The sequence below is a fragment of the Ailuropoda melanoleuca genome, chromosome 7 (assembly GCF_002007445.2).
Source record: "Ailuropoda melanoleuca isolate Jingjing chromosome 7, ASM200744v2, whole genome shotgun sequence".
NCBI classification, from domain to species: domain Eukaryota; kingdom Metazoa; phylum Chordata; class Mammalia; order Carnivora; family Ursidae; genus Ailuropoda; species Ailuropoda melanoleuca.
In genome coordinates, this window is record NC_048224.1 from 40,405,134 (window position 1) to 40,430,525 (window position 25,392).

Here is a 25,392-nt window from a genome sequence, read left to right on the forward strand (position 1 = left end):
TGAGCTGCCTAGAGAAGGATGTGGAAATCTTCAATTATGATTGTGGAATTTTTGATAACTCTCTTCAGTTTTTTCAATGTCTGCTTCTTATACTTTGGAGCTCTGTGTCAGGTGTATAAATGTTCATGAACGTTATGTCTTCCTGAGGAGTTAATCCTTTAACCTTTTAAAATTGGCCCTTTTTATCTCTGTTAACACTTTTATTGAGAAGTTTGCTTTGTCTGCTATTAATATAGCCATTCATGCTTTTGTATGCTTACTATTTGTATGATATATCATTTCAATCCATTTAATTTTAGCTTATCTGTGTCTCTTTAAAGTCTAGATCTTGTACAGAGCATAAAATTGGGTCAATTGGGTATTACTTTTTTATCCCATTATGAAATTCTCTGCCTTTTCATTGGAGAGTTTAGTCCACTAACTTTTAAAGTAATTACTGCTAAGATTGGATTTAGGTCCACCATCTTATTATTTGTATGTTTCTCTCCTTTGAGGTTCTTCTTCTGTATTTCCCTTCCTATTTCCATTATTAATTTTAAAATACTTTTTAGAGGTCCATAAATTTGTGTTATGTTTTTGGCTATACCTCTTTGCTTTACTCTTCAGTAATTACTTTATCACCCTTGACTTTCATAGTCTACTTGAAGGTGATATTGTACCAAATCACATACAATTTAGAAAGCTTTCCACATTACAGGTCTGCCCCCATCCTTCATGCTAGCATTGTTACATGTATTGCATCTAAATGCCTTACAAACCACATAAGACAATGTTGTAAGTTTTATTTTAAAAAAAACTAAGGGGCGCCTGGGTGGCTCAGTCAGTTAAGTGTCTGCCTTTGGCTCAGGTCATGATCACAGGGTCCTGGGATTAAGCCCCAAATCAGATTCCCTGCTCAGTGAAGAGCCTGCTTCTCCCTCTCCCTCTGCTGCTCCCCCTGCTTGTTCTCTCTCTCTGTCAGATAAATAAAATCTTAAAAAACAAAAAACCACCAACTCTAAGTATTTTAAAGAAATGAAGAGGTTAAAATAGTCTTATATTTACTTATATATTTATCATTTCTCGTGCTCTTCAGTGCTTCCTGAAGGACTGAGTTTCCATTTGGTGTCATTTTCTTTCAACCTGAAAAACATTATGGTCATCTGAGGATAAATTCTCTTAATTCTTTTATCTAAGATGTCATTACTTCGCCTTCATTTTTGAAGGATACTTTTGTTGGATACAGAATTCAAGGTCGGAGGGTTTTGTTTTGTTTTTCCATACCACTTTAAGGATACTGATCTGTCTTCTGGCCTCCATAGTTTCTGATAGTAAGTCACCAATCATTAGAATTGTTTTTATCGCATATTATGTGTTCTTTTTTCGCCTGGCTTTCCAGATTTTATTTTTTTTTATTTTTTTTTTAAGATTTTATTTATTTATTTGACAGAGATAGAGGCAGCCAGTGAGAGCGGGAACACAAGCAGGGGGAGTGGGNGCATATTATGTGTTCTTTTTTCGCCTGGCTTTCCAGATTTTATTTTTTTTTATTTTTTTTTTAAAGATTTTATTTATTTATTTGACAGAGATAGAGGCAGCCAGTGAGAGCGGGAACACAAGCAGGGGGAGTGGGAGAGGAAGAAGCAGGCTCCTAGCGGAGGAGCCTGATGTGGGGCTTGATCCCATAACGCCGAGATCACGCCCTGAGCTGAAGTCAGACGCTTAACCGCTGTGCCACCCAGGCGCCCCCCCAGATTTTATTTTTATCTTTAGGTTCTAGCAGCTTGTCTAGGATGTGTTTTCTTCACACTTAACCTGCTTAGAGTTTACTGAGATTCTCAAATCAGTACATTTATATCATTTACTAAATTTTGGGAAATTTCAGCCATTATATCTTCAAATATTTTGTGTATCCCACTCTTTCCTGGCCCTTCTTTTGGGACTTCAGCTACACATATTAAGACATTTTGTTATTTTCCCACAGGTCACTGAGGTTCTCTTCCTATCTTTTCAATCATTTCTCCCTCACTTTGAATCATTTCTCCCGAGCTATTTCAAATTCAATCACTCCTTCCCCTGTCATTTTCATTCTGCTGGTAAACTTATCCAGGGAATTTTAAATTTCAGACATGGTATTTTTAAGTTCTAGAATTTTCTTTTGGTTTTTCTTCATAGTTTCTCTTTCTTTGCTTAGTTTTTAAAAAATCTTTATTCACTGTAAGCATATCTTTATTTCATTAAGCACCGTTATAATTATATTAGTATCCTCATATGCTCATTCCAACTTCTGGATTGGTTGTCTCTCTTCTTGAAATGAGGTCACAATTTCTTAATTTTTGACTGTCAAGTAAGTTTTTCTTATATCCTACATATCATGAATGAAAAGTTGTGGAGAGCTTGGATTCTGTTATATTTCTCTGAAGAGTATTAATTAATTTTGTTTTATCAAGTAATTAGCATGGTTGAGCTCAAAATTCAAACTAAGTCTGTGGGGCAGCAACACAAATAAAAGCTCAGTTCTCTTGTCTTTAATTGAAGCATTAGGAGTCTTTGCCAAATATGCATGGTTCAGGGGTCAGTTAGAGATTTGGGCAGAATTTATTCACAGAATTTGGATTACCCCCTCTTTGAGTGTCTCTTTTCTGGGATTCTCCTCTCACTTTCCAAGTGGCTGTGGTTGCCCTAGACTCAGTCCTATGGTTTTCCATCTCAAAAAGACTGCATGTTTTCTATCAAATTACACCCCCACCCCACAACACCAACTTCAGCATGTCCTCAGGCTTAAAGCTGTGATCTAACCTCCTACATATCCTTCTTCCAAGTTTCAACTCTTTCACATAATCTGCTTTTGTTCACTCTCCAGTACCTTCAGGTCATTGGTTATATGTGTGTGGCTTTGTCCAGAGTTTATAACTATTTATTGTGGGAGGGTCAGGAACAGTAGGACTCTACTTGGCCATACCCCAGTAATGAATATTCATTACAACAAAATAAAATTAATTCAGGAAAATGAAAAATCATTTAGAAAAACATAAACTTACTCTTAAACTGACAATCCTGAATCACTGTCCACATAATGATAACGATATTATGCATTTCCCAACATATGTATTTGTGTATATAAACATTGTCTTCACATTAGAGAAATATCTCAGAAACATTTTAAGATACTTTTTAAATTTACTTCAACAATAATTTAAATCAGTGTTTTTCAAAGTATGGTCCCCAGACCAGCAGCATCAGCATCTCTTGGTAAGTTATTAAAAATGCAAAATCTCACTTCCCCGCCCTGACCTACTGAATCGGAAAGTCTGCGTGGGGCCCATTTCTAAAGTCTTTGTTTTAACAAGCCCTCCAGGCAATTTTGATACATGCTGTCATTGATTTGGACTTACCTCTGTATATCTATTTTCTTTCATCCTTTGCCTCCAACGATCTTTTAGACATCACTTCCTCATTTATTGATGCTAACTTTTAATTCCTTTCTTACTCTACAGGATGGCTTTCAGCATTCATTTCTACTACTCAGGCATACTGTGCCAGGTACGGACTATTACGGGTTCTCCAAGTGGTATGGGAAATTTAACAGAGCCATAACATGCAACTGTTTTATCCTTCTAAAAAGTGCAGATTTTCCACAGCTCTGGACAGTGAAGACTCATTCTGTGCATAGTACCAGACTTCCACCTGGTTATAAGTTACTGATGGAAAATGGCTTTCCCATTGCATTTTCCTTCTCTGGGAGTAAATAAGTTACCTGGAAATGAGGTTCTAACATCCATGAGTTGATTTTTCAATGCATGTGTGCACGCATACATGCACACACACACACACACAATTCCATTCTCAATACTTACATCTGTTAATTCTCTGAAATGAGGAAATCAGGGAGGCAAGGAACTTGAATGGGAGGTATTTGCAAAAATGGCACTTAATCACATATTTGTTGAGGGTCCATCATTATGCTAGACTAGAATAGAGGTGAAATATTTATTGAGCAGAATTGACCACAAAGAAAAGTCAATTGCTTATTGACCCATATATTTATTCTGAAGAACAAATGAGGTAATGTAGTGAATGTGCTATGAAAATGTAAAAGGTGACATGCATGCCAAATATTATTACCTCATATAACAAAAGCGTTTTTGTCCTTATGTCACTGTTTTTAGTGTAACAATTGAAAAACAATTCAGTCGTATTTTTTAATCTATTACTTATGAGTATAAAGTAATGATAGTAAATAAGTATGCAGTGGAAAACAGGTCTCATATGCAAACCCAAACTGATTCACAATATCTTCTGGAATGCATACTTAAGAGTGACTTTAAGGCCAAGTCAAGATTCACTCAGAAAAAGTGCAGTGATCCATTAACAATACCTGCTATTGAGCAAGAACAGGAAATAGTGGCATTTGCTGCAATACATTTGAAACCCCAGATTGTGGTGTTTGTATATAAGTGCTCTGAATATGTGATAAAATGGAGTGACTGTTCGGAAAATCACTTCTGTCCACCTACAATCACAACTTATCTTCAGTCTTTTAAAAATATGACATATAGAAGAAACATGGCACTAAATTATAGTTGCAATTATTTTAATAAAAAGATGTGTGTTTCATAGGAAAAGTTTTTGTGAATTCAGTATCAAGTTTAATACCATATCCTCAGATTCATCACCCTTCGTAATAGGCATAGACACTTTTACTTCATCAAACAACACCATAGAGTGAGCTCAGCGAAAATTTTAATCAGTGTTGATGTATGCATATTAAAAAGATTTTAATTGTGAAAATAACACATGTACATTATTTAAAAATTCAAACAGTATATATCATAAAAAGAAGGTCTCCCTCCCATCCTAGCCCCCATTCCTGTATTCCTCTGCTCATGACAACCACTGTAAAATTTCTTCTGTATTTTTTCAAACCAAGTCTATTCACATACAAATACATACATACATACATACATAGAGACAGGCAAACATACGATTTTGTACATAAGTGGGAACATACTATACACACAGTTCAGCAACCTGCTTTTTTCACTTAACAATTTTATTCACTTAACAATTCACAGGTGCTGTTGGGAATGATGTCCCTATCCTCAGCTGCTTTCTTTGATTTTTTTTCTTTATTTTTTTTTAAAGATTTTATTTATTTATTCGACAGAGATAGAGACAGCCAGCGAGAGAGGGAACACAAGCAGAGGGAGTGGGAGAGGAAGAAGCAGGCTCATAGCAGAGGAGCCTGATGTGGGGCTCGATCCCAGAATGCCGGGATCACGCCCTGAGCCGAAGGCAGACGCTTAACCGCTGTGCCACCCAGGCGCCCCTGATTTTTTTTCTTAATTTTGTGTTAATATTTTTTTACATAAATAACTTTTAGAAAGTTTGCAGCTGATGTAGAAGCTAACAGAGACATTAAGAAAGAGTTAGGTGATAATATGAAAGATGAGGCTTATATCAGTGGCCAGACGCACTTATACCTGGAAATTAACAGATATTCAAACTCAATTCTCATATGTGGAGCTTAAGTACACACACTGAAGCAACTCAGGAATTGTCAGCATATGTAATTTGTTTCTCCATTGCTCTGATTATTCAGGCCATTAATGATTTTTAAAGCTTTAGATTTTGGTCTGAATATATAAATAATTAATAATTGAGTATTTTAAGACAATATTTTAATAAAAGGTTGGTATCATCCATTGCTTCTATGTAAGATTCACTTTCAAATTCTCTCATGTGTAATTAGGTGTGACTTCTTATTAAAGGCTTTCTAACATCCTTAAAATTCAGAATCCTACTAAGGTTAAATAGAACCTTTAGTTGAGTTAAAAGATTTCCCACATTCATTTCACTCATGAGATTTTTCTTCTGAATGAGTTTTCACATGTTTGGTAAGGGATGCATTTTGTTTGAAAGCTTTCCCGCATTCATTACATTTATAGGGCTTCTCTCCAGTGTGGGATCGCTGATGTATAACAAGTTGTGACTTCACATTGAAAGCCTTTCCACATTCGTTACATTCAAAAGGTTTTTCCCCAGTATGAGTTCTCTGATGTACAATGAGGTGTGACTTTTGGCTAAAAGCTTTTCCACATTCATTACATTCATAAGGTTTCTCCCCAGTATGAACTCTCTGATGTTGAGTAAGCCCTTCAATTTGTTTGAAGGCCTTCCCACATTGATTACATTCAAAAGGACTTTCACCTGTATGAGTTCTCACGTGGTAAGTAAGAGATGAGCTATGTCCAAATGCTTTTCCACATTCATTACATTTATAGGGCTTCTCCTTAGTATGAGTTCTTTGATGTATAATGAGGTGTGACTTCTTGCTGAAAGCTTTTCCACATTCATTACATTCAAAGGGTTTCTCCCCTGTATGAATTCTCATATGTTTAGTAAGGGATGAGCTATACTTAAAAGCCTTTCCACATTCATTACATTCATAGGGTATTTCACCTGTGTGAGTTCTCACATGTTCAGTAAGAGATGAGTTATACCTAAAGGATTTTCCACATTCCTTACATTCATAGGGCTTCTCTCCTGTATGAGATCTCACATGTTGAATAAGGTTTGAGCTGTGTCTAAAAGTTTTCCCACAATCAGTACATGTATAGGGCTTTTCCCCAGTATGAACTCTCAGATGGTCGGTGAGGGCATGTTTATGACTGTGGGCTTTGCCACACTGAATACATTCATATGGTTTTTCTCCAGTGTGAGTTCTTTGATGTACAACGAGGTGTGACTTTTGGCTAAAGGCTATTCCGCATTCATTACATTCATACGGTTTCTCTCCAGTATGAATTCTCTGATGGTCAATGAGTCCTTGTTTATGGCTGAGAAGCTTCCCACATTGATTACATTCATAGGGCTTTGTTTTAGCTTGAGTTTTGTCACACTTAGTAGGAGATGAGCAGGATGATTTTTCATGTCCAGTTTTAATTTCGTCCTGTTTAGTATCAGATGAGCTATTCTGAGCTAATTTCTCATGTTTCTTGCCAGTTTGAGTTTTGTCACACTTATTAGATAAGCTATGGTTGGGTAATTTTTGTTTCTTTCCAGTTTGATTTTTGTCTTTCTTTGTATCAGGTAAGCTATGGCTGAACGATTTCTTGTGCTCTTTAGCGACACTAGGCTTCTTTTTTGCATAGTTTCTTATATGACCAGGTAAATCTGAATTCTGTTTCAAACTCTTTCTATGTGAATCAAATTTAAGCTTTTTTTTTGAAGGAACATGTTTTGTACTCACACTTTTTTCCCCCAGTGAACTACATTCATGGTCTTTCTTCTTAGTCAGACTTTTTTTCTTGAATGTAACTTCCTTAAGGAGTTTGTTTTGAGATTCCTGATCATTCCCGAGCTGGTCATTACCTTGCTGGACTTCGTCTAAAATGGAATTCAATAAGACATTCTTGTGAATCTTTGCCCTTTCATATTTTGGAATACAACTTATAAAAGAAATGGCCTATTGTGGGGCTGAATCTTTATTCAAGCCTAGTATACCAAAATGAGTGAAATACCAAGTGGAAATGTCCCTAAGCTCTTGGGCTTGAGGGGAAAGTGCTGTAGAGTAAAAACAAGAAAAGTTAATTGATAACATTAATTAAACAAAACTTTGCCTGTTTATAAATATGACTTTGCAACCTGGGATGGAAGATGAAATAAACCACAAGGAGCAGTGACTAGGTAATAGATGAAGGTAAAAGACCTTGTGATTGTAGTTGATATTTTTTGAGGTTTTCCTAACCCCAAGCTTCCCAGCTTTGATAACAGCCAATCCATCCATAGTATTTGGCTCCCACAGCCTGTACTATATTAATTCAACTCTCCATGGTCACAGTTGGAGACACATCTGGCTCAAGCCACGGTGTCTAATAAGAGTCTTCCTCCTAGAAATTTAGATTCTAGTTAGTCTCCACTGGGTTTTGCAATGATATAAGACAAGAAATAGTAAAGTCATACCTTCCCTGTGTAAACAGAAGGTTCATCAGTACAAAAATGAAGCACATATCCACAGGGAAGAAGAGATGTAAGATCACGTGTCCTCAAAGAGACCGTTTACATAATCCCAATTCCTGATGGCTTCCCATTCCTAGTTCTAGTCCCTGGTAGGGTCTGGCTGAAGTATCTGCCTTTAGGTTACGAGAGATAAATGTAAGTCCTTACAATAAATTCCTCTATTTACTTAGGCTAGCTCAATTTTTGTTGAGTTATTTGTTATTGCACTCCAGAGAGCCAAAATAGAGAAAATAAGGTAAGTCCACCAAGAAATACTGAACAGCTTATAGGTGACTAAGGGAATAAGCAGGAAAGGGTGTTACACTGCTACCACCAATGATCGACATAATAATGACATTCCTGTACTAAATAAAAACCCTCAAAAACAAACAAACAAACAAAAAACCAAAATAACAACCCTGCAGTTCCTCTGAGTTTCCTGATGCTGTTATCATGATAAAAGTAGTGCCATGATAGTAATGAGATTAGCAAACAAACTTTATAGCATTTGGATTTACAATATACACATGTGCTTGTTTTCCAACAGTTTGCTATGGAGCATACCTTTGTTTCTGCCAGGTCACTCTGCTAATTACCAATTATACATCTTAAGCTTATTCCCAGCTTTAAGCGATTGCTCACATCCTTCCCTCCACACATTATACAATGACATATTTTAAGATCTCTTCCCAGTGTGTGTGTTCCTTCTCTGAGACCACCACCCACACTGACAAATGGGGGTAACCATGTTAGAACCATATGATCCAACCCCTGGCTGAAAACAATTGACTGGACAGTGGTAAACATAGGGCCCCAGCTAGACCAATAATATTCTCTCTCCTAAGAATTTAGAATTGAAACCCAAAGACTTCTTTCAGCTAGGTATGGATACTACATGTGTAAAAATCCAAAAACTTAAGAGTTGAGACTACCACTTTGAGGGGACTTTTTTCAGTTATGTGCATGGAAAAGCAGAAAAATCATTTGGGTGGGAACTAAACAGATGCAAAGAGAGAAGCACATATGAGTCTCCAAGAAAGAAAGAGACAGAAATTGAACAGCTGCCTTGGTTGTAAAGAGACATTACATAGATAAAGTGAAAACTGGGATCAAACAGAAAAGAGTTATGTTATTTGAATATAAGCCAGGAAGTACTACTCCTTTCATCGAGGACTCTTAAGAGATTAGTTCCTATACAGAAAAAGATCAATTTTTGTAGGTACAGATACAGTACGGAGAAGTAGAGTTGCCAGCTGCTTTTTCATTTTGGAAATTTTAAGTTATACAAGCATTTTGGGGGAAAGAATATAACAACAGTATGACAAAGGCAGCATCTTCCAATGCCTAAGGATGCTGGAGGGTAGAGGCAAATCTCTTTCTGGGAAGAAAGGGATCAAAACTCAAAACTACACCTCTTGACGTGTAACATTATAGGAACCCCTTATGATGATGGAAATTGCCCACCAGGAAAAGATATAAAGCACTAGGAGAGAAATTTACCATGAAGGCAAAAAAGAAAAGAACCTGAACTAGTGCGATGGCATAATAATAAGGTAATAACTAGGAGACAGTTGGGTTTGACAGAGCATGTAATTAAGGCTGGAAGCTTGTCCTGAATCTGAGACAGTCACTAAAACATGAATTTTAAGCTAAAATGACTGTAAGTTCAGAAACTAAAATATACAGTTCATTAGGCTCAGCAAATCATTGGAGGGAATAGAACAGTCTTTCCTTGAAGAAACTCCAAGTACTATATAAGAGCCTGAACCAAGAAGAAAGTCACTGTAGTGACTCAGGACTATTTTTTAGTTGTAACACCAAGTATCAGAGAGAAAAATAAACATAGCCAAAATTGAAGCCACTGATGGATGAATCAAAACTCCATGAGGTCTCCTCATTTGTCATTTGAAGGACTAGTTCCTCTGGTTTCAGGAAATTCATGGACTCTTGGAAAATTCGGAGGACACTTAAAAATATATTGTAAACATTCTGCTATTTGGGGGACTACAGTGATATAAATAATAATGGAATATTTTAATGTTTGGTGGCAACATCTAAGATGAATTGTAAAAAAATAAATAAATAAATGGATCCAACAAATCAGCCTAAGAATTGGAGCAATTTAGGCATGAGATCACATACACCTGATTTGGGTGATGTCTGTGAGAACTGAAGAAAACAAACAAACAAACCAGGAACTGAGGAGAGGACAGTGAAAGAGAAGGCAGAGAGCAGAGATTCAGAGGAACTCCATAGTAGACAGGCCTAAAATCAAAGTAGACCCTGATAAAAATAGGGAAGGTGAAAGGAAGTTCTAATTTGGAAAGGAAGACAGAAAAAACAAAGCTTTCCATTTCTGACATTGAGATTGAGTTCTCCTGTAAGCAGGTAAATTATGAGTGCAACATGAAGAAATATCTGGACAAGATAAATGTACCTTAAAAGTCACCGGTGTGGAATAAATAGCTTGATTCTTTTGAGGTAAATACAACAGAAAAAAAGAAAAAGAAAGAAAGAAAGAACAGATAGTAGAAGACAAAACCTTAGGGACTCTTCAGCAAAGTGAGAAGGAAGAGAATCTGGCAAAGTAAATGTAAAGAAGCAGTTAGAAGAGAAGTCCAGATTCAAGTGGTGTAATTCAAGGTAGATATGCAAGAATTTCATGCTGACCAAAACTATTAAAATATGCACTGGAAGGTAAGCAGTGGTTACTTTAAAGCCAGAAATTTACATATAGGCATGAATCCTGTGGGATTTGACTGCATAGGTTAATGAGTAAATGGAAATAACGATGCACTATAGACCACAGGTTTAGAGCATTTCACAGTGAAAAGAAGGGAAATGGAAAGTAATTAAAGGCAGGGCAGCATCATGCCAAGAGATGTGGAAAGAGGATGGCTCTAAGAAGGTTTGAACACATAAGGAGAGAAATGTGGTACCATGGAGTCCCAGAGTTTGAGTGGATGATGGGAAAACACTCAGGATATTGGGGAAAAAGAAGATAATAAAAAACAGCACTGCTTTAAATAAGGTAAGCAGTAATGGGATTCTGAGAACAACTAAGAGGGGTTACTACCCGTTCTGGAAGCTGAGAGATGGAGAGCCCGGATGAGGAAAGACAATAAGGAAGGGTCAGTTAGGCATCCGAAGGGCTGGTGCCAGAGGTTCAGAGCTCTGGTTTTCACCTTTTTTCCTACCACAATACAAATGGTGTGACAGACTGTATTACTGTTCCCTGTGGAAAGATTGTAACTCCCCGATCCACTGCATGGCCACTTGAATCCTCCCTGTGGAAGGATTATACATTCCTATCCTGTTGAACTAAAGAGTAGCGAGGTGATCTGCTCTAACCAATTAACCAATAAAATGTGAGCAGAAAGAGTTACCTACCACTTCCAATCAGTAATGTTAAGAGTGGTTCTACTAATTCTTCTTTCCTTCTGCCATGAGACCAGAATTTGCCAAATAGGGACTGCTCTTTCAACGGACCTACATTGGGCTACAGCATGAGCAAGAAACAAATCTTTCTTGTTGGAAGCCACTAAAATTTAGGGGTCATTCCTTAATGGAGCGTAACTTAGCCTAAGCTAACTGATACAAGTGGTATAAGCAAACTCCTATGAGTAACACTGGCTTACAACTACAGTGAACCTTCTCATATGAGACGTTCACACATGAAGAGTTTCACAGACGGAAGAGAGACTTGAATCTCTAAGGTTAGAGAATCTTTGTAGTTTGAACTCCTCCTCCTCTGGGAGATTCTGGTATTTTTCAACTGCTACTCCTGGTTAAGAAAAAAGGGTCTGGGATCTTTAAGATTTTTAAAATAAATTATTCATTGAAGAATTCCAAAGTTACGACCAAAAAACAGAAACTTACTTCTATTGGTTCCTATTTGCTTGGGTCTTGCTAGTTCCCTGGGACCATCTTGTTTGGGTCTTTTGCCCTTTCCCAACCATGGCTCTTCTCCTTTTTGCAACTTGGAGATCATGTCTGGTTTGGGAGCTTGATACCCTGCTCATGAGAAATGGCAGAAGTTGAGTGTTAGGAAAACAAACATCCCAGAAATTAAGTGCTAATATTTGGACTTCAGAGCCTTGAGAGGATAAAGAATATATGGCTTTGAAGGAGAAAGAGAGAAAGAGAGAGAGGAAGGAAGGAAAAGAAAGAGAAGAAGGGAGGGAGGGAGGGAGGAAGGAAGGAAGAAAGAAAGAAAGAAGAAAGAAAGAAAGAAAGAAAGAAAGAAAGAAAGAAAGAAAGAGCGGGGGAGAGAAAGGAAGTGGGGGGAGAGGGATAGAGGAAGGGAGGGAGAGAGGAAGGAAGAAAGAAGGAAAGAAGAAAGAAGGAAAGACAAATAGAATATATGGCTTCTGAAATTTCACAATGTGGCTGCCCATGTACCTGGTCTAAGTAGACCTTCCATTTTGGAGACAGGGGCACAAGTATCCTGCCTCATACCCAGAGGGATTCAAACTCTTTGATTCATAATAACCAAGGCCAAACTTATCAAGAACTTCAGAGAGAAGGTATCAGAGTGGACACATTTCAAATTATGAAAGAATTGTCCTTACCCATCAAGGCAAGGTTGCTGTAGTTCTCCAGCATCACATCCTTATACAGACTCCTCTGAGCAGGATCTAGTTGCTCCCATTCCTTCTGGGTAAAGGCCATAGTCACATCTTGGAATGTTACCAATCCCTGTAATAGCAATATTTCTATTCAGTCTAATATTATGCACATTAATGGGTGATTTGGACAAGATAATAATGATTTGTTCTTACCTCAACCATTCAATGTCGATCATGATGTTATATAGGATACTAATTCTTTACCCAATTCTGCATTTTTGAGAGACAAAAATCATATTAAGAAATGTCCTTGTTGGGGCGCCTGGGTGGCACAGCGGTTGGGCCTCTGCCTTCAGCTCAGGGCGTGATCCCGGTGTTATGGGATCGAGCCCCACATCAGGCTCTTTTGCTATGAGCCTGCTTCTTCCTCTCCCACTGCCCCTGCTTGTGTTCCCTCTCTCGCTGGCTGTCTCTCTCTCTGTCGAATAAATAAAAATAAAATCTTTAAAAAAAAAAAGAAATGTCCTTGTTATGGACTAAATGTCTGTGTATCCCCAAAATTAATATGTTGATACTCTACCCTCCAATGTGATGCCATTAGAAGATAGGGCCTGTGGGAAGTTATGAGAATTGGACGAATGCATGGGAGTGGAGTCTCCATGAATGGGATTAATACCCTTATAAGAGTCATAAGACCACTTGCTTCCTCTCTGTTCTCTCTGCCAAGTGAGGATACAAACAAGAATCTGCAACCTGGCAGAAGGTCTCACCAGATCCCAACCATGTTGGCACCCTGATCTTGGGACTTCTAGACTCCAGAACTGTCAAAAATAAATGTGTTGTTTATAAGCTACCCAGTCAATAGTACTTTGTTGTAGCAGCCCAAAGTAACAGTCCCACTTGCAAATTTGTTTATTCGAGAGGATAAAAACAATCATACAATTATCAGAGAGAAAGAAAATTACCAAAACGAAACAGAATCAGTCTAACAAAAGACTATGGAATAGAGTTCTGAGGCAGAAGAATTGAGACCTTTGATTTTTATAACCAGTCAGAAGGTCATTCATGTTTGGAAGCAAAAATAATGTATTTTAGGGCATGTAAGGATGCAGAAAGTATACTACCTATGTACTTTAGAAATAGAAGAAAGGGGACAGGGAAAGAGGAGGAGAAGAAGAAAAGGAGTGATTTTGAAAAGAAGGAAAAGTGCACCAGAATAAAGATTTCAAGATTGGGAAAGATGTAATATATAAGAAAGAGCTATGAATAATAAAACCACTCAAATGTCTAGTTACCCCCAAATAACTTGATAACGTTCTTGTACACCTGTTATAAAAGTATCCTCAAAATCAAGAGGTGTGATATAAGAAAAATAAGCAGCAATACAACTGGTAGGGGTGGGGGATGGGGGAAAAATTAAAGCATGTTGAAGATTCTCCTCTTATTAGGCAGGTGAGAGGAGGATGACACAGCTATTGGAGAATTTTGTCACCGATGAGTACACGTTCAAACATACTTGTTTCACATTGAAAAATGGCCCCTTATCTCCACAAACCACCAATCAATTAGCTGCATATGTCACCAGACCTCCAGTCACTGATTTCTAATAAGCCCCATCATTGATTGCCACTGGCCTCCCAATCACTAATGTAATCCAAAATGACTGACCCCAACAACTTCCCAATCACTAACAGCAACAGATTTCCACAGCCGCTCCCCAGTCACTCCATCACATAATCCCAAGGGTCCCTCAACTACCCATGGAACACATCAATCTCTATCTCTGATACGACCCCAAATCCGTATCCTATCAATCCCCAATCACTGACAGCAACAGCGGCCTTTACAGAAACCCTAATCAGTGCCAGCAAACTGCACTATACCTTCAACCTTTTTGGCCATTCTCTTCACCTGCTCCCTTTATCTGAAATCTGCCTGTCTCCTGAGAATCCCGCCCCTTACAATGCTCCCTGGTAGAGGCTGTTTGCTTCGGCCCAGCCATGACTCATGTACCTCACGGCCTGAAGAGGAGGTAAATGATAACTTTCAATGATTTTTCACACACCCCTCAAAATCCCATACCATGGGACTTTAAACCATTAACCCCCTGGTTCAGTGATTCACTAGACGAACTGAAGGACTCAGCATATAGTTGTACCCGTAGCTATGGTTTAGTACAGCTAAGGAACACAGCAGAATCAGCTAAGGAAAAGGTGTATGGGGTAAAGTCTACAGAAACCGGGCACAAGGATCCAAGGGTCCACGCAGGACATACTTGATTCCTCCAGAAATAAGTTGTGAGAACACAAGTGAAATGTTGCTTTCCAAGGAAGAGCATTAGAGACTCAGTGGAACTCACAGGCACCCTCTTCCTGGCACACACAAAGATCCGAGATTCCCAGAAGGAAATCAGGAGCTTGGCACAAACCGCATTGTTTACATAGTTTAGGCATAGTGAGCCACTTTGATCATTTCTGGGAATGATGGGAAGCCTCCTGAAGTCTAAGTTCTCAGACATCAGCCAAAGGTCAACCTTGCAAGCAGACTTTTCTAAGGATAGCTGTTTGGGGCCACTTAGGTCAATTTCTGCACACAGTCATTCTGCCTCATTCACTGAACACTTGAACACCATGTTTCTCTTCAGTCCGGCTCCTGCACTCTTGCTACATCAATGTAGAGGAGCCATTCCACAGCCGGGCCTCTCTCTTTCCTGACTCCAACTATCTTTTCTCGCACCCATAATCAGCCACCTACTTATCACTCCCTCATTCCTTAGACCTTGCCATATACCACGACAGCACCACTCTACTTAACACATTCTACCCTCGGACCACCGTTCCCTATGCTGCCAGCCTACTTCCTCTAGTACTTCCGTGCCAATAATTCTCCAAATGCATTCAGCCCTTATAACCATTGATCCTAACCACTTCGCCACAATCTTCCATCACCACATGACCTTGCTTTTCTTCTTTGTTTAGATTCTTTGTTCTAACACCGTACACACTGCACGGAAAACAGCTTTAACTTCCCTGTCCCTTTTCTTCTCCACTGTACTTACCTAGCAAAGGCCCAAACTTAATCAAACCCAGCTCTCCTCTTAATCTCTGCCTGCAACCTTGCAGCTGAACATTCCAAGAGAGAAAAATTAAACAACTGTGTGGCCTAGACTCACTTCAGGTTTATAACACATATCTCAAATGGGCATCCAATACTGAGAGTTTCCTATTCCTCTTTCCAAGATGGTTATTCCAAACATTCTCTTCTTTCTCTCTGAAATCTCCAGCATCTACTCCTTTCCCACTCTCAGCTGATAAATTCATCTTATACTTTCAAAGAGAAAGTAAGTGTAAATGGACAAGAACTACCTTGCTTTGTTACCACCAATTCCAACAATCTATTTCCAAAACCCCTATCATCTGTCTCCTTTTTGTTAAAATTGAAGAAGTGTCCCTTCTCTCATCTAAGGCCATTTTCTCCACTTAACGCTCTAGATCCCATCCTCAACTGTCTTCTCAAGGAATTCACCCCCTGCAATTAACCTCTTTCTCTTTTGTACCACCTATTTTTCCCTTTCTACTCAATCATTCCTATTGACATACAAAGTTGCTTTAATATCAATTCATCTAATGAAAATGATCTCTTAATCTCATGTCTCATCCAATGTCAATTTATTTGCTCCCTTTGCCAGCAAAACTCCTGGTGGGTCTATATTTGCTCTCTCTACTTCATTACCTCCATTCTTCCAACTCATTCCAACAGGATTTTATGCCCATCACTCCACTACAAAAACTCTAATCAATCAAAATAACCATTGAGCTACATCTTGCCAAAGTCAAATTCTCTGCAGTCATATGTCTGGGACTCACAAGAGCATATGACACAATTGTGACAACACAACTCACATTGTCTTGAAAAGCTTTCGTCTTTATGCTTCTTTGACACAACATTTCCAGTTTTCATCATATCTCAGTGGCTACTGCTCTTCATTCCCCTTTTTCTTTTTTCTGTCCTCTACCAAACCTCTAAATGTCACAGTGACCCAGAGCTCTGTCCGTGGTCCCTCCTTTCTTCTCTATCTGCCTTCTCTCCCTAAGTGATCTCATCCAATTCTATGGCTTTAAACACCATCTTTATGCTGAAGCCTTTCACATATAGATTCTCTAGCCCAAACCTCTCTTAAGTTCTAGATTCGTACATTAAACAACTACTCATTCTCTACTTGGACATGTAATGGGCATCTTGATGTGGCCAAAAGAGAACCACTGTCATCCACTCTGGCTCCCATTTATATCCACCAAATCTGGTTGTCTCCAACACAACCCTTTCTCCGAAAAGGCAAGCACCCTTTAGTGCCTCAAGCCAAAAGTCTAGATGTAAATCTTGATTCTTCTCTTCCCTCGTCTTTCATATCAACTCATCAGTAAGTCTCAGCGGCTCGTCTCCAGATGTATTCTGAATCTGATTTCTCATTTCCCCGCATTTCCCGATGCTAAACCATCATCATCTCTTGACCTATTGCGATAAACTCCTGAGGTACCTCCCTCGCACCTCTGCACACACACAGGGACAATCCAGTCTCTAACTACCACAGGTGGTTAGAATAATCGCTAGGCTCCCACAGATCACAAATTGCCACACACCTCCCCAGTCTCTGACAAAGCCCCTATTTCTGATGCCCAGACCCTTCCAGACTCCGGGCTTTTCCGTGAGTGCCACAGACTCCCCTCCTCGCTGTCCCCGCAGATCTCCCCAGACACGGATTTCCATAACCTGTAGCCCCCGCGGACCCCGCAGGGCCCCCACCACTGCCCCCACAGATCCCCCAGAACGCCGACGACCCCTCCCCCGCCAGAAGGCCCTCCAGCATCTCCTCCAACTCCCACACCGCTGGTCTCAGAGACTACAGTCACCCTCCAAACACAGACCCCCAATTAGATCACCTCGGACCAGCAGGCCGCCCCGCCCCGTCATCGCGCTCACCGCAGCGCTGCCCCCCGGCTCGGACACAGCCATCTGCGCTGGACGCCCGGCCCCTTCGGTCGTCCCCGCTCTCCTCCTCCGGCCCACGCTCTCCCGCTCTGTGAGGATCCGCTCGCAGGCGGAGGCCGACATGGCTGCGGCTCGAAGCGCGGCCTCAGCCGGTCCGGAGGCTGCGATGGCGGCGCCCCTGGGTATCGCGGCCGGGCGCGGCCATTTTGACCGAGCCTTCGCCGTACAGCGGGGGTTCGTGCTCCCCGCGGACGAGCAGGCGGGTGGCCCGGGGGCTCAGTGGAGGGTCCTGAGAGGTGAGCTGCGAGCGGGCAGAAAGCGTGCTCAGTTCCTCACTGCACGGTGCCTCACGGTGCCTTACGGTGCCCGACGCCAGAGGCTCGGCCACGCGAAGGCAGAATTTGGAGTTGCCTTTCACTGCAGCCAGCTGCCGGGAAACCCGCAAGGATGATGCCCAGCGAAGACTCCATACAGCCAGGATAGTAAGAGAGATTGAGGGAGGAAGGAGAAAGAGCCCGATCGCGCAGACACCATTGTTTTATAGGGAAAGAGCACTAATCGCTCAAATGATGTCTTTACATGTATGGTATTGAGAACAATGAGAAAAAAGGAAGCCCCAGGTTCAATGAACACATCACTCCTCCGTGAAAACCCTCGTCTAATAGAGATCAAATGGAGCCCAACAATCAAGCAATTGAAGCAGAAATTATTTCTCAAAAAGCTATTTGGTGTATCGACGCCTTTCATCCAACAATTGTATGTTGAGCTTTTACTATCGTGCAGACTAGGTTGCTGGGCTGTGCTAGGTAATGGGGAAAGAGTGGAGACCCACACAGACACAGCCTTTGTTCACCCTGCTGGAATTTACAATGGGGCAGTAGGCTTGTGAAGTTATTCCAACTATGTTGTTCCTTTTTCCAGAGTCAAACACACCCTGTTTCGCACCTTCCACTTGGATGAATAAAGGACTAGGTATCCCTCAGTCAGCAGTGGTGGCATCTGCTCCCTTTGCCCTCTCAGTCTTTGGTCTGAATACAATTCTCAGTGCATCTTCACTGAGCTCAAGACTCCCTAGCCCACCTAATTTCAAGACAATTTTCTGCCTAGTCTCCCCATCCTATTATTGAAATTTTTTTCTAATAATTTTTTTGCTGTTCCACAAATCACAGTGGTACGCTTCTCATTTATTCTCAAACTATCCCAACAATGCTTTCCCTAGTTGTGTGGCATTAATTCTAGAGCCTAGCAAAGGATGTTGTAAATATTGTGATAAGCAGAATTCTAATATGGCCCCCATTATCTCTGCGCACCCCCCCCATGTTACAGCAGTATGAAATCCCCTCTCTTTCAGGAACCTGTGATATCATTCCCACGATAAGATCCCAAATCAGTTGATTTTGAGTTCATGAAAGTGGAGATTATTCTGGGTGGACCCTACCTAATCAGGTAAGCCCTTAGAAGAGACTGGACCCTTCCTGAAATCAGAAATTACAAATATGGGGGTGCCTGGATGGCTCAGTCGGTTAAGGAGGCGTCTTTTGTCATGATGTCAGGGCCCTGTCATTGGCCCTTTTCCTTTGCCCCCCGCTCCTGCTCATGCTCTCTCTCTCGCTCTCTCTTGCAAATAAATAAATAATCTAAAAAATAAAAATAAAAAAGAAATTACGATATGCACAGGTCTGTGGAGGGGCCACATGGCAAGGACCTGAAATCAGTCTCTGGGAGCTAAGAGTGGTTTTTGGTCTACAACTAGCAAGACGAGGCCCTCAGTCCTCAACAGCAAGGAACTGGTTTCTGCTACCAATCTGAGGGAGCCGGAAGTGTATCTTTCTGTAGTGGAGCCTCTAGATTAGTAGATAACCCAGCCAACACCTTGATTTCAGCTTTGTGTGACCTTGAGCAGGACTCTAGCCATGCCACGGTGGGAATTCTGACCAACGGGAATTCTGAGATAATAAATTTGTGTTGTTTTAATCCAATAAAGTTAGTGATAATTTCTTATGCAGCAATAGAAAACTGAGGACTCAGTGAAAATTGAAAGCTAATTGCTTGATTGAGATTTCTCTTGGTCTTCTGGGGGACACAGACCTCTTCCCTGTGTTCCAGACTGAGCATTCTTCCATCCTCATCTTCTCGGTGTGACCAGTTGCTTCCCATGATCCTCAATATAGTCCTGACTTAATTGACCCTGATATTACTGTCCTAAAGGTCCAATGTTTATGGGAAAGAAAATAACTCTCTGCTCTCTCTCTGCTGACAGCTAGCTCAGAAAGAAGAGACGCAGGCCAGTGTCTCCAGGCTTTTCTTTAACATAGTATTCCTTCACAAATTGAAACAAATCCCACTATAACTATCAACAAAAATGCTGCCCTAATTGTAACAGCTCTCCAAGCCACCTTGATTCTAGTATTGACCAGTCATCCTCGGATAATACCCTTTGGGAAGCATGTTATTGAGAGAAACAACTGGATGGGAAAGCAGAGGAGAAGCAGGTTGTGGGGATATTCCTGCACTGAAGACGAAGGAGGGGAGCAAGGAGGAGAGAACTGCAAAGAGAAAATGAGGGAGTAAAGTTGGTAGGTCAGGGGACCCAGGCTGGCTCACAAGGTAGGGCATGGGGCTCTTGATCTCGGAGTTGTGAGTTGAAGCCCCACATTGACTGTAGCCATTGCTTAAAGAAATAAATGTTACAGGGGCGCCTGAGTGGCTCAGTCATTAAGCGTCTGCCTTCAGCTCAGGGCGTGATGCCAGCGTTATGGGATCCAGCCCTCATCAGGCTCCTCCGCTGGGAGACTGCTTCTTCCTCTCCTACTCCCCCTGCTTGTGTTCCCTCTCTCGCTGGCTGCCTCTATCTCTGTCAAATAAATAAATATAAATATATATATTTTTTAAGAAAGAAAGAAAGAAAGAAAGGTTACCAAAAAAAAGAAAGTCCGTTGGTGAGAATGGGATGGTTACCAGAAACTTATCNTAAATATATTTTTTAAGAAAGAAAGAAAGGTTACCAAAAAAAAGAAAGTCCGTTGGTGAGAATGGGATGGTTACCAGAAACTTATCAATTTACAAAGTTCCATCATTCCTGCACATTGCAGAATCAGTCAGTTTCCTACATCAGGATAAGTAGGAAAAGAGAAAATCTTTTTTTAAAAAAGATTTTATTTATTTATTCGACAGAGATAGAGACAGCCAGCGAGAGAGGGAACACAAGCAGGGGGAGTGGGAGAGGAAGAAGCAGGCTCATAGCGGAGGAGCCTAATGTGGGGCTCGAACCCATAACGCCGGGATCATGCCCTGAGCCTAAGGCAGACGCTTAACCTCTGTGCCACCCAGGCGCCCCTGGAAAAGAGAAAATCTTATACTTGAATTAATTCTGTAAAGAACATAAGGATCAGTGTGTTGGAGATATAGTTACATGTGAGTTTTTATATATGTTAAGACATTTTCAAATGAGTAAAAAAATTGTACTATCAAAGAAATCCCTTGAAAATTCTCTCTGCTTTGGATCAACTCTCTTTTTTCCTTTGCTATCAGCTGACCGTGCCGAATATACCGTTTTAGGTACCCCAGTTTCTAATTCTGTCTCTTATACTAGTCTGTATTTTGTTCTTGACTCTGTAGAATTTCCCACAACAGTCTCTAGGAAATGTCCTACAGACCGATCCTGTGTAGGGCTGTACCAGGACAGGAAAGAGAACTGAGTGATCCGACGTATCAGTGTTCTCTCCTTCATTCAACACTTCAGTACTCAGTAAGTACTTACTGCACATCTGTTGTATTCCAGGAACTAGGATAGGCATCGTGGCTGCAATGGTGAGAAAGAACTTAAACACAGCTCCTACCTTCAGGGAGCTAAGGATCCAGGGGAGGAGACCACTATTCTTCAAATAAGCACACAATGAAAAGGTAAAATGATAACTATGAGAGGTGTTTCTAGGAAATACACAGAGTGCCAGGAGGGCTCATAATCTCCCCTCAGCAGTTTTGAAACTGTCCCTGAAGAAAGGACATTTCACTCGATAGCTGAAAGATGAACAAGGGTGGACCTAGACAGCGTTTCAGATGGAAGGAATTGCATGAGCAAAGTTCAGGGCACCTCCCAGCCCTCACCTTCCCCCAGAAGAACATGGGACCTTCCTGATCTGCTCTGAGAGCCCACCAGGGGTCTTCATGGACCTCTGTTCCTCCATCCTTTCTAGGGGCCTCACCCTTCTCCTTTCTCTTCAGGGGACAGGTTTCCCTTGCAGGAAATGCCTCCCTATTTTCTGTGTCAAGGACCCAGACTCTCCAAGTCCTCAGCGCCAGAGCTCTTGCCCTGTAGCCATCCCACATCACCCACGTACGTCACTCCCTTTCACTCAGAGTAAGAGACGGAGAAGAGTCAAGGAGTGGTGTGCCACGCAGGTAGGACCCTCTCTGACTATGCGGGTAAATGAAGCATGTGACTTGTAAAGCTCTGTGTGTCCAAAGGAATTCCTTCAAACAACAGTTGGTGTTGGGCGGTGTAAGGATTGCACAGTGGCAAGCTAGAAATACCCCGTGTCCTGATGGGAGTGCTGGTTCCACGTGTGTGTAATACACCTGTGAACGTCTTAGTGATGGGTGCACGACACCACTGTGCGTTCTAGGATTATGAATAACATCTCTTTAATGTTCGTACAATGAAGCCCTGAAATAGGAAAACCAAAGATGAATGAAAGACTCAAGGGACTAAGAGAATGCACAAACACAGCAGCCGAGGTCTGAAGCAGCAGTACATTTATTGCAACATATGTGAACGTGGTAAGCCATGAGGAGGGCACACGTGGTTTCAACTTCGGCAGCAGACACCCTGCGAAACCCCTCACACAGCCAGTTGCTCGTCTGTCATAACATGAGCCCGGTTAGAGGTTAGCTTCTAAGCGTTTGTCCTGAACAAACCCAATCTCCAGCAGCCCCCCCTTCCCCCAAAAGGGACAAGTGTATTTTATTTTTCACCCAAAAAAGGGAAACACCGAGGGATGAGAAGGCACAAATCCCGTCACTCCAGCGATCTGAGGCCACCAGAGGCACAGAAGGGTTTTGCTCCCAAGGCTCATCTTCGCGGGCTGTCTTCCGGACACCTGGCCCGTGTCCCCCAGCTGGGGACCCGGTGGCAGCGGAGCTGTGGTCCGGCCGAAAACCGTCTGGCGGACGGGCGGGTCTGGGCCAGGCTGGGCGGGAGCTGGTCGCCAGCCGGTCGCGGCGGTGCGCACCGTGCGGCCTCGGACGCCTGCCCCGGACTGGGGCGCGCCGATCCGACGGGCTCCGGGCGGAGCGGAGCGGAGCGGCGGGGAGGCGAGCGCGCCGAGCGCCCCTAAGGCCCGGGCTGCGCCGCGAGCAGGGCGTGGAGCCGGGCGGCCGCCCAGTGCAGGGTCGCGCCCGCGTGCGCCAGCTGCCACGAGAGCCAGGCGCGCTGCGACGCCGACGGCTGCGTGCGGCGGGNTCTTGCAAGCCTTCCTCTGGGCCCCACTGTGCTTTGGGGAGCATCTCGCCAGCGGCACTGTCTGTCTCCTCCCCCGGGGTGCCTGGTTTGCGCGCCACTCTCCCTGCCCCCAACACAAACACACAAGCTCCACCCCCACCCCTGCAGAGGCCCAGCCCAGACACGTACCTCTTCTGCCAGGACCTCCTTCTCTAGCGCAGTCAGGCTGGTCCTCTCTTCTCCCTTGGGCTGGAGATGGCCCTCCTCCGCCCTTCTCCTCCCACTGTCCGTTTTCTTTGTGGCAATTGCCACGGGAGCCATCAGGGCTTCTCCATCGCTTGTGCCTGGAGCCCTTGGCCACCTGGCTCTGCCTGGTGATCACTGTGGGTGGAAAGGAGAGGAGTGAGTGGTCTGTGACCCATCTCTGCAGTCTGGAGTCCAGTGGACTAGAGAAGGCTCCGAGTCTGACCCTGGTCCCTAATGGCCCCACCCCCAAAGGAGGGATTCCTCCAGCTGCCAACAGCAAGCTCTCCAGGGCCCAGCCTTTTCCCTCACTGTCTGTGTGCCTGGGCTGCCTGGCACTCATGCCCCAGCAACCCTACCCTCCAGTCCAGACCCCAAGGATCGCTCAGCCGGCAGAGCCCATGACCACAAGGAATCCGACCTTCGCCTTGGGTTTCCCTCACCACTTTCAGCAGTGGAAGGGTCAAATCTTCCCGGTGTGAAAATCAGTAAGGGGAAAACTCATTTACAATGGGGTCGGGAAGGGCTCCCTTGCTGAGTGTGGAGACTGCTTCAGATTCTCTCCCTCCCGCTCTGCCCCTCCCCCACTCCTGCACAACATGTGAGCCTCGCTCACCTGTGTGCATTCTCCCTCTCTCTCTCTCTCTCTCAAAAATAAAAGTAAGAGATGAAATAAAATTATAACAAAATAGAATAAAATGGGGTCGGGAAGCCAGCAGGGGATGTTCTCACACCACAGCACTGGAGGTCAGTCAGGAAAAATCACCAAACACAAACCCCGGGAGGCAAAGATGTGCACTGATTGACTCTCCTACAAGAAATGGGTTAGGCCAGCAGCTCAGCCCACGAGAAACCCTCGTCACCCTGAACCCGATTTTTCTCCCTGAACTTTCCTTCAAAACAGGCCCACCCAACTTCCTCCTTCTTCTCCATCAGGGGACATTCCTGTCCTCCGTGTGTCAGACTGGCCTATGGTTCTGCCAGGGCTTACAGTCCTGAAGTACAAGCCCCGCTATTTCCCCCAGAAACCCATTTTTGCTGGGAAAAGGACTGACTTTTATTTTTGAGGTTAACGGGGGCCTGCTCTTTTGCCCAGCCCAATCTCTTGTGTCTCTCAGACCCTCACAACCATCATGCCAGACCCATCTCCCCAGAAGAGCAGCTGGACCCCTACCTCCTGTGCTCTGCGCGCCCTCTCCGGTCTCCACGATGCCGTCCTTTCTCTGGCTTTCACGGGAACGTGGATCTCTACCGTTCTCTGCAAAGGACACCTTTGCCTTGGAGAGCATCCCTTTGTAGTTTCTGTGGGAGTGACCTCGGCTCCCCAGGGGCTCCTGGCCAGGCCTCCTGCCGCTTGTAGCCACTTCCATGTCAGCCAGGTCTCCTGCCCGAGTCACACGTCTGGACGCCTGAGGACCGGAAAGGCCACTGACCAGGCCAGCAGAGGGCAGGGCTTTTATATGGTCCCCGGGCCTCCCAGCCCCTCCTCCTACCCAGTCAGGGCGGGACCACACCCAAGGGAGGGGAAGCCAGGGGAGTACACGAGGCGGTCCGTGGGCTCTTGGTCCTTAAGCCCCTTGGTGGCTGGTTTCTGAGCCGTCTTCCTGGAGCAGTTTGCAGACCCAATCGGTTCTGGGCTGCATGTCGACTTCAGGGAAGGTACAATCCTTTGTTGTTTGCTTCTGGTTGCTTCTTTCACATTTGTCCTTTGTACCATAGAGGCACGCCCTCTATGCCCGATCAGCAAAGTGTTGGTGTAAAGGACCAACCTTGACTTTTGTGGGACATGCATCCTCTATGGCCGCAACTTGGTTTTGTCCTTGTGGCAGGATTGCTGCCCCAGACCCCACCTACGGAGAGGGGTGGATGCTGCAAATTAATGTTCCAATGAAAGGAGCGTTACAAAACAGCAGCAGCACACGCTCAGCCCAGGGCCCTACAGGCCGACCTCTGCTCGCCACCACATGTCATGTTATGAAGTTGTGATTCGGGCATAGGGGGCGTGCCATGCTGATACAGGTGTGAACATGTGGAACTGTTAAAACAAATGTGGGGGCGCCTGGGTGGCACAGCGGTTAAGCGTCTGCCTTGGCTCAGGGCATGATCCCGGCGTTACGGGATCGAGCCCCACGTCGGGCTCCTCTGCTGGGAGCCTGCTTCTTCCTCTCCCAC

At 43.0% G+C, this 25,392-nt stretch overlaps 1 protein-coding gene across 2 annotated transcripts; it reads right to left on the bottom strand.

Annotated features, from left to right (window-relative positions):
* Nucleotides 1–5,239: 5,239 nt before the first annotated feature.
* ZFP37 (ZFP37 zinc finger protein) lies at nucleotides 5,240–17,873 on the bottom strand. 2 transcript variants are annotated; one of them, XM_034664313.1, is made up of 5 exons: nucleotides 17,529–17,654; nucleotides 12,762–12,818; nucleotides 12,552–12,678; nucleotides 11,860–11,994; nucleotides 5,240–7,368 (listed from the first exon to the last, which is right to left on the bottom strand). In XM_034664313.1, exons 2-5 carry the CDS (start codon nucleotides 12,768–12,770, stop codon nucleotides 5,834–5,836), a joined length of 1,806 nt encoding a protein of 601 aa, XP_034520204.1. In that variant the 5' UTR covers nucleotides 12,771–12,818; nucleotides 17,529–17,654; the 3' UTR covers nucleotides 5,240–5,833. The 2 variants fall into 2 exon arrangements, with proteins under 2 accessions (XP_034520204.1, XP_034520203.1); XM_034664312.1 differs by lacking the exon at nucleotides 12,762–12,818 and having other exon boundaries at nucleotides 17,529–17,873.
* Between the last annotated feature and the right edge of the window lie 7,519 nt (nucleotides 17,874–25,392).